Source organism: Prorops nasuta, unplaced genomic scaffold (genome assembly GCF_024137725.1).
Source record: "Prorops nasuta isolate Cenicafe-Biocafe unplaced genomic scaffold, Cenicafe_Pnas_1.2 PNAS00008, whole genome shotgun sequence".
Lineage (NCBI taxonomy): Eukaryota > Metazoa > Arthropoda > Insecta > Hymenoptera > Bethylidae > Prorops > Prorops nasuta.
In genome coordinates, this window is record NW_027116805.1 from 387,507 (window position 1) to 400,962 (window position 13,456).

The 13,456-nt window shown below is 33.7% G+C and overlaps 2 protein-coding genes across 2 annotated transcripts in view; one reads left to right on the top strand and one right to left on the bottom strand.

Moving 5' to 3' along the window:
- The window catches only part of Tk (Tachykinin), a 42,883-nt gene that overhangs the window by 14,241 nt on the left and 15,186 nt on the right, over nt 1-13,456 (bottom strand). The gene's annotated exons all lie outside the window — the stretch shown is intronic.
- LOC136775536 (uncharacterized) lies at nt 3,516-6,589 on the top strand. The gene is made up of 2 exons (XM_066730406.1): nt 3,516-6,209; nt 6,446-6,589. The coding sequence occupies exons 1-2, from the start codon at nt 3,516-3,518 to the stop codon at nt 6,587-6,589; spliced, it is 2,838 nt and encodes a 945-aa protein (XP_066586503.1).

Here is a 13,456-nt window from a genome sequence, read left to right on the forward strand (position 1 = left end):
TTCTTTTAGTATTTTGGTTAACTGTCACAAATATGGAAGATTCACATGTAACCATTAAGTTAACTGGTTTGGAACGAAATAAGAAAAATAGTCTAATACTAAATTTAACATATTTTTATGTTCGTAGGCCAGATGAAGAATATTAAGCCGACCAACAATTTGTTGAAAGAAACTACAAGTGAAAGAAAGAGTCGAAAGAGACAAAACTGAGGTAGAAAAAAGGCTGAAGGTATCAACAACTTTTTATCGATCACTTTTACCTTTAACGCTTTATCGACCGGTAGCCTATTTATCGGCTTTTCGACTGCCAGCGCTTATTTCATGAATGTAAGTTATAAAGGCAATAAATTGTATAAAACAAATACAAAATAAAGTATAAATATCAATAAAATTCCATTACTTTAAAACAAAAGGAATAAGCACAACACAATGCATAGTGAAAATTTAGCCGGTACTGGGAGTAAATTCGAGCGCGATTAAGGGAGCCGGTACTTACTGAGTAGTAGCCTCAACCACGACCGGTCGATAAAGTGTTAACATATAATCAATTTATTATCATGTAGAACGCGCTGGGGTCATGCGATATGTAGCTGCTTTCATACTGTGAAATTGTACCCTTTACATTAGATTAGATAATTCGATAAAATATATGCCATATATCACACCATATTTAGTTTACAATACATTAAGGCGATATCTAGTTTGGGCTCACTTCATAAAACCTTACACACATACACAAACTAAAAATCTTTATATTAATAAACTCTCGGAGAATAAAAGATTTTATTAAAGACTCCTAACGACTTTCATATTAAAATCCTTGTTAAAACTGATTTAGCTTCGATAAATTTTCAACAACTTTCCCATTTTATTAGCCACCGTCACACGGTTTTTGTTCTCATTGTAAATTTCTGTTATACTTTACTGGTTCGTTAAAACTTAAATTTTCTTCGCCTTTTCCAATATGCTCACTTCTCTACTTCTTAAATTGTTTCTCTTGGTCAATTTCTTTTCTGTTATCTCTTGGTTTCTGCAGATTCATAAAAACTTAAGAGGATCTTCGAGGGTTTCTTTGATCCGTTTAACCGACCGACCAATTGTAAATAATACACCTAAAGAGCAAATTTTCTCGTATTGTCAGAGTGAGGATGATATATAAACAGTGTTTAGCATTTCCCACGATTGCCGTGTACGGTTTATCACACGCTGAAGTTCGAGTCGCGCGCGAGAAGTTGTCCCGACTGAGGACGTTACTAAAGGAAAGCCAAACAAACAAGTTGTAGTAGCATCACACGGATCGTTCAAAGGATCGCAAAAGTTTTCGTAGAGGTAGAAAAGGTGTTCGTGTGAGAAAGTGGACTCTCTTGTTGAATAAACCCTCCTTCCCTATGGGACGGCGACTCTTACTTATCAATTTTGGTTGTTGTAGAATACCATTTTTCTCCACTTCACCAGCCTTCATTTTTTTCTTTCACTGGATACAAAAACTGCTCAACCAATCAAATAATTTGATATTTTCAAATTATTATTAGTATAATCAATTACGGCTAAATTAGCTTACAAAAAAATACTAATTAACGAAAGATAAACAACTTGTCGGGTTCGTTTAGTTTAATAATAGTCAAGTTAATCTTGGATTAATCGGGTATTGTAAAGTTCACTTCATGGAAAGTTGCTTCTAGGCATATACCTTATGGGGATAAAAACTATAACGTGGATTATAGGTCAAGCAGAGAAGGTTGAGCGAGTATTGGAGAAATGTTTTTCGCAAGCATTGGCCCATAATAATACAAGGTCTTTTCCTGGTCACGATAATTATTATCCTGTGGCCCTGGCTGAACGATTTTGCTTGTTGTAAGGGCGATTTTTCAGAAATATCCAAGTTTTCTTGGTTAACACCCGTATATCAGCTACAAGGATTTCTGAAGAATCAACTCAGGTTATATCGAATTAATAAATTTTTCATTTCAAGAAAATACAATTTATTCATATAAACTGTTTTTGCTTCTAGAAATAGATGGAACTCTATTGAAGAATATGGGAGGATTCCTGAAGCGAAGAAAACTTCTATGAAATCTAACAAAACCAAAATAAAATAAACTTTTTAATATGGACAATTTTATATTGATGGATTATTTTATTTATTCATTTTATACAGGTTTTATTATCTACCAAATTGTTTCTTCATTTATCCGATGAATTTGATTTTGATTTTTGTTTATTTCCACCCAATAAACAATTTTCTACATAATAAAGCAGCATCGCAGTTGCCAGAAAGAATCCAATTGGCAATTTTCGGGGAGGGCAGCATCTCATCGCTTGTTTGCACTTATATTTTTCCCATAGTTTAAACATGAGACTAAAAGAAAAACTGAAAGTCAATTTCCGAAGTTGCTTGCTTCGAGATAAAACCAGCTTACAAATTCTACAGAAACTTTTCGACTTGCTACAATTTTCAGAATTCTAGATTGCTTGAATTATTGAAAAAATAAATTTATCGAGAGGACGAACGTATATGAATTCGGTTAGAATTAACAATCAATAAATTGGAATATATCACTTTGTACTACTGAGAAATTTGTCTTAGCTGTTTAATTTGCTAAATATGAAATTCTGGACGGAAAAGTTTATAAAGACTCAAACAGAGAAATTTAATTAGGAAACAAATGAAGAGATACTGTGAAGTTGATTATTAAATGTTTTAGTGGCTTAATGGCTTAATGTGTACATACTATAAATTTGTACTATATGAAGAGAGGGTTATAAAGTTTTTCTGTTAGTCGATAGCATGAGAAGCATTTTTGTCGTATTCATGCAGAGACGTTACACGAAATAAAGGAAAGCTCGAAATCCATACTGTATGTTATATATATATATATATTATAGTATTCGAGGCTTCCTTGAGACTTGAGTGACGTCTCTGAATACGACCCTTTATGTGAAGAATTTCAATTATCCTATTCTGGAAGTGAGGGATATGACCCTTGAAGGGGAGGGGTCCGATTAATGTATTTGATCTGATTGGCCTAGCTGGAAAGAAGAGGCCTTCGATAAAAGCACAACGGTAAGAGGCTTTTCGATATTATCATGGTAGCGACTAATCGATCGTTCACCTTTCTCGCCAACTTCCTATCGGTCACACTACCGCTAACGGCGCTGACTTTTTTCTATTAAACAGGATTAACCACTTCAGCATCAGTTTCAGCCTCCCCCACCTTTACGTGAACTCGACGAGACCAACATGTATCGTCTCCCTGATAATCCGATTGTAAATTAACCATACATATTGTCCGTTCAAAAAACATGACAGCTTCCTGTCTGCAAATAATACATGGTAAACCAAAACTTTCTGCTTAACGAAGGTTAACTGACAATTTTTTACGAAAATTTATTCACAGAAATAAAATTGAAGCATCGAATTTTGATAAACTAAGTAGTCGGTAAGTACTACAAGCAATTCTTTTTCATAATTTTTCTAATGAAATTTCATTGACCTGATTCATTTCACAGTTAACATGGAAGACAATGGAAAGAATAATGTAGTCAGTGATAATAATCAAAACTTAACCAGCCCTGATCGAAGGAATAAATTTACAAGTGTATCGAACTTAAAAAATCAAGCGATTATTAATTTTTGGGAAAAGAGCGAAAAGTTAAAAGGAGATTTAAGTGAAAGCTATGATGATTACAAGAGCAGCTCCACTGATACTATGAGAAAAGATTTTAGGCCAAACAAAATTCAAAGATACAAGAGAAATTCGCAAATGCGTTTAGGGTATTTTCATAAAAGCAGGGCCGAAGTAAGACAAAAAAGTTTCAAGAAATTTAAACACCAGGCTTGTCAGTGTAATTTGTCCAAGGAAGCCATTTCATCAAAAGGAAGGGTAGAAAGTTCAAGAAAAGGACACAATAAAAAATCATTAGATTTGAGGTACAATGTGATTGGACAAAAAAATGCTACTGCGAATGCTGTAATGAAAAATATCGAGTCCCGTATCGAAAGCACCGAAGCCACAAATGCAAGATTGAATAAAAGATATTCAAGGACTAATTTTTTCAAGAAAAATTCATCTAACACTTTTAGGAGTAAACCTTCAACTCTTAGGCACATCGATAGGAATAAGAGGTTGGAAGAGCGGAATTTTCGGCAGAGTAAAACTACGGAGGATTTACGTTTTTCAAGACACCGTGTGAAGGAAGAAGAAGGATTCGCACAAGCTAGACCAAAGGAAACTGGGGGAAGTGATTCGGTAGAAGAGGATGGGATTTCTGATGAACGAATGGATGGCGGAAGTGATCGAGAACGATTTGTGTCGAACAAGAAGAACGCAAAAGGTCTTAAGTTCGCCCATTCGAAGTCAAAGGCTAAAACAACTCGGAATATTGATTCCATATGCAGTTCCTGCTGCCCCAAACGAACTTCCGGTCCTAATCATGCAAACAAGACGAATATTCAAGCAGAGGTCTCAAGGGTAAAATTTTTCTCCAAACCCGAAAGGCGAAACAGAAGTATGCCAGCGTCTGTGAAAAACAATATTATTGCACAGGAAGCAAAAAAGTCTGAAACTTCGCTAAAGGGGATGAGTTTGAAGGACACAGAGGGATTTTCCTGCAAGTCGAGTAGTCCTAGAGAAAGATTTCTCGGTCGATCTTCGGGGAGGACCACTGACAGTTTTGGAACGGTCAGAAGAGGGCTAGGAAATTCGAAGGGAAATATTTTAGGTGATTCTACCAGTTGTTATTGTAGCGAGTGTACCAACGAATCACCGAGACAAAGGAAATTGGGCAAATTAGCTAATACACCGAGGATTCAACAATGGCTTAATTGTTCTTGTGAGAATCAATCAACCAGCCAGAAACCATGTGAAAACTTCAAGAGTCGTGATAATATCAGAAATTATCATTCTACTCATGTATCAGTACCAAAAATTACTAGGAGCATCGACAACCAGAGTATACATCGAACTCGGGACAAAATTTCGCTTAGAAAATTAAACAAGAATCGTGCAAAGTGTCCTGTGTACATCATGGATGAGGAATATTTAAAAGATTGCGAGTGTAGCGATCGATGCTTGGAGGAAAATTGTAAAAACTACGAGAAAAGTAGCGAAGATGAATCTTTCAAGAATGACAAAGATCGACAGTCACGCAGAATAAATGAGCATAGGCATAAGAACAACCGCCGTGTAGCAAGTAATTCTAAATTTGGTGAGAAAAATGACAATTCCAGGCAAAAAACGAGAGCGAAGAAAATCAGTAGTACAAGTCAAACTTTGAGCTATTCAAACGACAGTTGCCTGAATCACAATGAGGATAGTCTTTGCAATGATCCAATTTGCTCGGATCTTAATAAAACTGTTGAATTTGATTTGTATGATTTGAGTCCAGACGTGTCCATTCCGGAGCATTGGTCCCAGTATGGCGTGCACTGGTCTAAGGTCGCGAGTGAGTACAGGAAGTTGACTGGAGCTTTAAAAGCCACTCAGAGGGAAGCTAAAAGCTCGTCTAGGAAGTCTGTGAGTAAAAAGATAACGCGCAAGTATCCTTCCGGTAAGGAATTCTGTTTTGAGGTGAAGAGTGCCGAAAAAAAATTGCCAAAATGTTCGGATAATTATAGCATGACGGAAAGCGAATATTCAAATGATTATAGCTTTTCAAAAAACGAGTATCCTGATGATTATTTCGATTTACCTTCAAATGAGTATCTTGAAGACTGCAATTGTTTCTCGAAGGATTATGCTAATTTTCAAAGGAGCACATCAAGGACTACTACAAGGAGCTCGTCGAGAAGTGGGTCTTCGATAAAATTTACCAAAAACCAAGACGGATCACAAATTGATTGCGAATGCTCTCAGGAAATAGTAGAAAAAGAGGAGGATCCTGTGAGGAAATTGGAAACATTCTGCGAAAAAGTGAAAGCTATTAACAAGTCTATAATCTCGAAGAATCCTAAAATTCACAGTCGTTCTGTGATTGAAACTAGGATTGACCTTGACAATTACAAAGACACATCGTTGAAGAACAGAGGGGAATCTGATTCCTCAATACTCTTTGGAAACTCGTCGCCGAACTTGGAAAATGTGAGAATAGCGAGACCTGAAAACTGCGAAGAAAAAACGAGTTTGAAAAAAATCCTAATCTTTCCTCCCGAAGGAGTCGAAGGACCTCCACTTGCACTTTACAAGAATTCCTCCAACATCAATTGTCAAGTAAATTGCTAATTAAAAAAATACCAATTACCAACTACACCTCTTTTATCCAATTAGCAAACGCTCAATAATTACTTTATCTACTCCTGTACGACTAATTTTAATTTCCATCACTGAAAACCAATTTGTTCGTTCGTTATCAACGCTATAAATAGTAGTTGTTTGATTTAATTAAGACCAGAATTTAAATATTTTTTAATACTTGTAAATTATTTAATTAATTTTTAAATGTTTAGGTTAAAGGAGATATCAACAATGGGTTTCAGTACAGTGTGACCTATGTACAAAAGTTTGTTAGCCCCACATGGCGTCCCACGAGAAAACGAGTCGAATGCATTCAGGAACGAAAACATAATTGCGAATGCACTGATTATGGATGAAAATGATTTCGATTTTTTTTTTTGTAAGTCATTTCCAATTCCCCATACTCCTTATCATTTCAACATTTAAAATATGTATTTTTCTTTTACAGGAATTTGATTTTTAGTCTCACCCAATTTTCGGAAAATGCAATGCATCTCATTGCAGGTCTTGATATTTCATCGATCTGGTTTACGGCTGAAAAATGAAAACGACAGAGAAAGACAAGAATCTATAATTGGGACATATTATTTTAGGGGTAATGAGATAAGGTGGGGGGAGGTATCAGGTAGCTTGTTGCAAAATGGGAGGTGTATGCAAATGATTTTCAGTCAGGACGTCCCTCAGGACACCTCGTATCTGTCTGGCAATGGCGAAGTTGTCACCGGAGGGCCAAACCAGATTATATCATTTGATGCTACGAGAAATGGCTACTTAATATTTCAGGCATCTGTTCAGCGTAGACTCTTCCCAAGATAAATAGGTGCCACGAATCATCTTGTTATTATTCATAAACAAGTCTCGAACATTGTTTAAGCCATGACGAACACCGATAAAACTTTCTACAAAACATTAAAAAAGTTAAAAAAAAAGCTATACTCATAAATATTAATTGTATTGATATTTAAGATGCTCTACTGATAAAAAGTGGGTTTTTATGTTTCATTATTGTATTATAAATTTACTAATATTTTGTAAAGATTATTGCTTTAATAAAACTAGTTATATTTCTAATCTTCGCATTTTTCATGAAGTATAGGTCATTAGATGTTCGATTCGATTTTCAAAATTCTTTGAATAATTGATAGTTTTTTGTTTCTGAATAAGTTTGTCGAGCATCTGTGTCATAAAATATGGAAATAACGTGGAAAAAGAAGAAAGCCATTAAAAATTTTTAAATTGAATAATGTGCGGAAACGTAAAATTGAAAATTAGAAGAAATCCCGTTAAAACGATACTTGGGGTTACTCTGGTAGTTGTGGCTATCGACTATTTAATGCATCATTAACAAAACATTATAATTAGGTTAAAATTAGCATTGTGAAATTCTGTTACGTGTTAGGTTAATTGATAGAAAATCAACGTTAAATAAATTCCAGATTATTCTGTGCGAGAAAAGTAAAAGCCTCAGAATGAGACCTTTAAACATTGCAATAGTTACATTATTACTGTATTGCGCTTACGAGCTTTTACGGTAAATAAAACAAAAAAAATTATAATATCATAGGTGAGTAAAATTTTAGATAATGATTAAAAGGTTCATTAAGCAATGGACAGTAATTTGTTTTTTTTTTTATTAATCAGCAATTATTTTAAAGGGAAAATTATGCAAAGGTATACAAAATTATAACAATTCTTATTTTGACAGAAGAAAGGGTGAGGCAGCAGGGTTAATTCAGAGGAATCCTCAACGACGAGTTGCAAAAATTAAATATGAAAGAAGAAAGATTGAAAAGGGGTAGAAAACGAGACGATCGAATAAATGGCAAATTGGCTAGCAAATTACAAAATCGCCTTGTGGCAAAAGGAAGAAGCAGAAAAGCTACGTCATCGTCTGCCAGGGCCTTAAGTGGAGCAGCGCTCGATTACCCTCCCCGGGCGATTAGCGACATTATTAAAACAGCCACCACACCCCACCACCCACTGAGAAACGTAGACATGCAACAAGCGGCCACTTCCAGTCATTCATCCAGGCAAAATTTATATTACCAAGAAAACAATATCTGAAATAGTTACTTGTGTAATCAAAATATTTAGTCAAATTCAGATTATTATTTGTAAAAAATGTAAGTTATAACTAAATAATATTAGTAATTTCGATTAAAATTATCAAACAAAAAAATAAGTTGAAGCGATTCATAGTTTTGTACAATTATTTTTGTTAGATAGGACTACGAATAGTTAAATCTTGAGTGATTTTCCAGTACGCTGAAGATAAGCGGCTACTGTGGTTAAAGCAATAAGCGATGCTTTCAGGTGGATGTATTAAATTTATGGTATTTTAAGGGGGAAACCACTGAGAGTGAAAATTTTACGCTAGAACGGAAGTTTCGATAAACATGACAATATTTACATCCCCCCTCCCCCATAACTAACATTGGCTACCACCGAAAGCATGCTCAATTAGTAGACCTCAACTATTTATTCAAGCGGTGATAGCATGAATTAGGAAAATTGCTAACCAAATACCATTAATCGCTATCCCCTTTCTCCCTCTTAATTCATCAGCTTTTAACTCCCTAATTCTTTCTGTCGAATGAAACACACGATTTTAACGCAATTTTTCCAATTATGAAAATCACACAAATGAGACTGTGACTATATCCACGAAAATAAACTTTCCCGCGAGAAAATTTGATCGTCCGCTTATTTTTTCCCTTCTATCACTTTTTAATTGTCTTTTTTACGTTATTCATCATCAGCATTATTAGCTTAATGAGATTTGCCAATCATGAAAATCACACAAATGAGTCTTTGATTGTCCTCGAAATTTCGTCTCTTTACTAAACTTCTACTAATATTTTTTACTTTTTCTATTTGTTTTTTTTTTTTTTAATTGTATTCATCTAACCTTTTTTACGCTGATAATAATTAGTATCATTATTTTAAACAACTTTTCCCAATTAGAAAGCCAAATAAGTAACAATCTATGGATTCCCAAAATTTCACTGTTTTTTCTATATAAAGTTTAATCGTTTTATACTTCACTTTTAAATAACTATTTTTAAGTTGATAATAATTGGTATTGTTATCAAAGTCGTTCTAACGTTTTAGCTGATGTAGAATTCCAAGTGGAGTAACTAAATCTAGTGGTTCATTTTAATGGTGGAGGGTGAATTACGTCACGACTGATTTCCAAACTAATAACGCGCGAGAGAAGCTTTTTTCATTGTTTGAAAAAGCTTAAAGCTTTATTGAATTGTTTTTAATGTTATCTTTGCGTGGGTTTTCATTGTGTTTTCAATAAATCCTTCTTGTAGGTGCCATTTTATCCTCTTCGTCATTTCGATTAATTAACACAAAAATTTCAATCCAAAATAAATCAGGTTTGTCTTTCAATTTCACAATATTTTTTACAAATATTTTTTATTTTTAAATGAAACTAAATATTTATCAATACGCTTAATTTTACAATTATATATGAGAGCCTTGGTAATATTTAGTTATTTAACCTCTACTATTTTTTGGTGGAATAATTTCTTTGATCTTTAAATTTTTTTATATTCTTCTCTATTTCCTGATATGTCGTTAAGAATGATCTTTGCCATAGTAGTTACAAGTTTGTACGATTTGAACGACGGGGAAGGAAAGAATGTTAAGATAAGAATCGTCACAGTGAAGAATCAACGTGTGTGAGAGAATCTGTGTGATTATGCAAAGTGCAAAAAAGTTGTCGCGCCATCGGGTTTTCTCAGGGGGATAGTTTTTATCGAACACCATATATTTTGTTCCACAGACTTTATTACAGATTATCTTGCTCATAACGATCTAAGGAAAATATGATTTAATTTCATGCAATATTTTTTCATTTAACGTTTAGTTCACTTTAAAAGTAAGAGAGATTGTATTATGTAGCGAAATTTTTGCACATTTGCAATTAATTCATTATAATAAACTGTTATTAATGCAACAATTTCACGTTAACAATTAACTTGATTTAATTTCATGCAATCTTTCTCCACTTGAGAAGGTACGACTGTATTAAAGAGATTAATGCTTTCACACATCTACGTATTATATATAAATTTCGTGATAAACTGTTTGATTAAATGCGTCTGTACACGCGAATGTACAGGTCATTTCAGAATGTGCCGAGTGTGAGGAAAAAAACTTAATGAATCCTCAGGACCAAAATAAACAAAGCTCGTGTAGTAAATACAGAAGCTCACGCATACGGTATAAATCTTGAAGGGAATAATGTAAAAAAAGCTGCGTGTAAGCATTATTATAGAAAGTCCAGATGAAACCCTAATTTCTTACGTGTGAAATGTGAAAGATCACAGGTGAAATTACAGAATTACACGTATTTATTTGAAGCAGTTCCGATGTTGGGATAAGTTTGAGAGTTTACGAATGAAAATCGCCAACTATCGCAAGCTACATTTATGCGAGCTTACACGTTAGGTAGAACTGGGGAGGTTTTAAAAAACTAGCAGCTCATTAAATGAACAAATGACGAATCTTTGTTGGACTGAAGAATGGAGGAGTGAGAAGCTTAAATTGTTAAAAAGTTTCTTCTTGCGACCTCAGCCTTGTTACTCTCTGCCCCATCTTCTTCCCCTACTAAATATATATACCTTTACCATAAAATTTTCAGAGAATTGTTCAGTGAACCTTATTAAGTTCAATAATAATTATAATGCTCTGTAGACGTTTCCAGCTTGTAAATAAAATTAATAACAAATTTCAAGTACAAATTTATATGACTTGAAACATAAATTAAATTCTACTGCAATTAATATCTTCATTTACATATTATTAGCAATTAATTACTAGAAAATAAATTCCCAGTAAATGTATATGTAATTTTGAGCTAGTACCGTAGTAACCTTTGCGTGGGGCTTCTTTGGACGTTTGCAAAGGAATTCTATTCACAAATAGAGTAAATTTCCCTTGTTTTTTCATTAGAATATTGAAGAATCCTTTTCGTCGGCTGAGCGAAGAGCCCAGAAAGGGAATGAAAAATTCTTGAATGAAATCAAAAGAATCATGGTAGAAAGGAATGAACAAGGATAAACACATGACGTGATAAATAAGGAGCGTTGCAGGAGTGACAGACGTTTCGTTACTTATTTAGTCGACGACCGAATAAATGATGGAGAAGAAAACGCGGTAAGCACGAAACCGCGAAATGCGAACAGGAAAATAACTCGAAAAGTAGCTGAATTACTAAGAGAATGAGACAAAATATTATTTCCCTTCTCTACATCTATCATTCGTCTCTTATAACAAAGAGCACAATAAATTTAGCTTTAACCAAGCGTATAATAAATTTCGTTGGTTTAGTGTCAAATAAATGACAACGCAACAAAATCCAAAGAGAAAAAATTGTGTTTATTAAATGAATTCAGAAATATAGAATTTACCTAATATTTTCTGTGTGAAAAAATGAACAAAAACTGAAAGCTTTCTATATCCTCTCCTCAAATATAGGTTCAGTTTGAGCTGTTGTTTGTGGAAAAATTATTGTAAAGTTTATTTTGAAAAATCGGGCATAAATGGGGAAAAGCGCGTGCATGACTACTTCAAAGTGCAGGTATAAAAAAATTCGGACGTACAAAGAGCCTTTTAACTTTTTCATATCTATTTGTGTCTGCTTGTTCCTACTCCCCCCCCCCTCTCTTCTCACACACACACTCACTCTCTCTCTCTCTCTCTCTCTCTCTCTCTCTTTCGCACTGCTCTCCATTGAATAAATACACCTGACCAACGTACAATTCTCAGAAACATTATTAATCCCAGTATTCAGAAGGCAATACACAGGAAATGTTTTAATCGCCAATGTAATTATACTTGGAATTTATTCTTTTCAACGTAAAATTATTTCACTATCTACAATCTACATGCAAGAAGACGTATGCTATACATGTATGTATATCATGAAGAAAAAAAAGGGACAAAATATAATATATTAGTTAGAAGAAAAGATAGATTTAAATTACAGTATCAATCAATAATGAATTTACATTTCTGCAGTATAAAAGCATGAATAATGCATTGCGTTAAAAAGTACCGTTACAATTCATCTTTCTTTACTGCGACATATTTGCATTTTGATAAATAAATATTTATCGAGGACAGTAATAATTCTATTCTTTAGTCCATTGAATATCCTAAATGCACTGCTCTCTTCTTAATATCCAATCATTTTTAGCATTATCATTGCAGTTGTAATTTCTGATTAATTTATTTTTTAATTATTATAATTGCTCTGAACAGTTATTTGTATTGTGTTATAAGTAATAATTACCGGATATAATAGGAGGATTCAAAGTTCAAGGGGAAATATGAATGAAATGTGAGGATGAATGAAATTTGTGTGAGGGAGATAGACTTCAGTAGAAAATTATAGAGTGAATTTACAAGTGGAGAGTTTGGTGTTTAAAGATGTGCGAGGGTGTTTAAGAGGGTCGTGGCTTGAGGCCATTTTCCTGAGCAGAAACTGTGCTATTCCTTTCACACAGAAAAGATACGTTGAAGTTTCAACACTGCATTCTTTGTGCAAACAGAAAAGCGTTTGTAAGTTAGCTATTAAGGCAATAACTTCATTGTCTTCGCTACCGGACTAAAGAGATGAGAAAAACTATTTCCAGAGCCAAGCGTAGCTCGCCCAAGCGCTTTTCGGTGAAAGTTCTTAGTTTTTCTCAGATCGGAGAGTAAAGGGAACTTTCTTCGAAAACGAGATATTACTTTCAGCCTGAATTAAGTTGAGAAATGAGAAGATTAATTTTTTAATTTCATGGATAATAGAATAATTACATTTTCTTTAATTAAATAATCAAAGATGGTAAATGACAGAAGTTCAACTTTGTTAATAGGATAAATTTTGTATTCCATTTGCCAAACCTCTTTAGGATCCTAGAGATCAACTTCTAATTTAAGACGGATGATTCAGCTGAATAAACAGTAGTAATGTTTGAAAGTAAAAGAATTCTATTTGCTGATTGGTGAATAAATATTTACGATATTCAGGCAATTGTGTGAGATGATGAATGAGAATATTTATAGACAATTAACAGCAAGAAAATTATTGTCAGCAGCAAAATATTTGAGAAAATGTTAAGCTACCAATGGTTCATTAGATAATGAGTATTGAACTAATTCAATCTTACATTGTCAAATTATGACTGAAAGATTATTTTAAAATGACACAAATTCGATATTAC

Bases quoted from the DNA above. Each gene is read 5' to 3' on its own strand.
- LOC136775536 (XM_066730406.1), top strand. From the start codon at position 3,516: ATGGAAGACAATGGAAAGAATAATGTAGTCAGTGATAATAATCAAAAC. The intron at 6,210-6,445 runs GTAAATTGCTAA...TTAAATGTTTAG, and splicing joins CCTCCAACATCAATTGTCAA to GTTAAAGGAGATATCAACAA.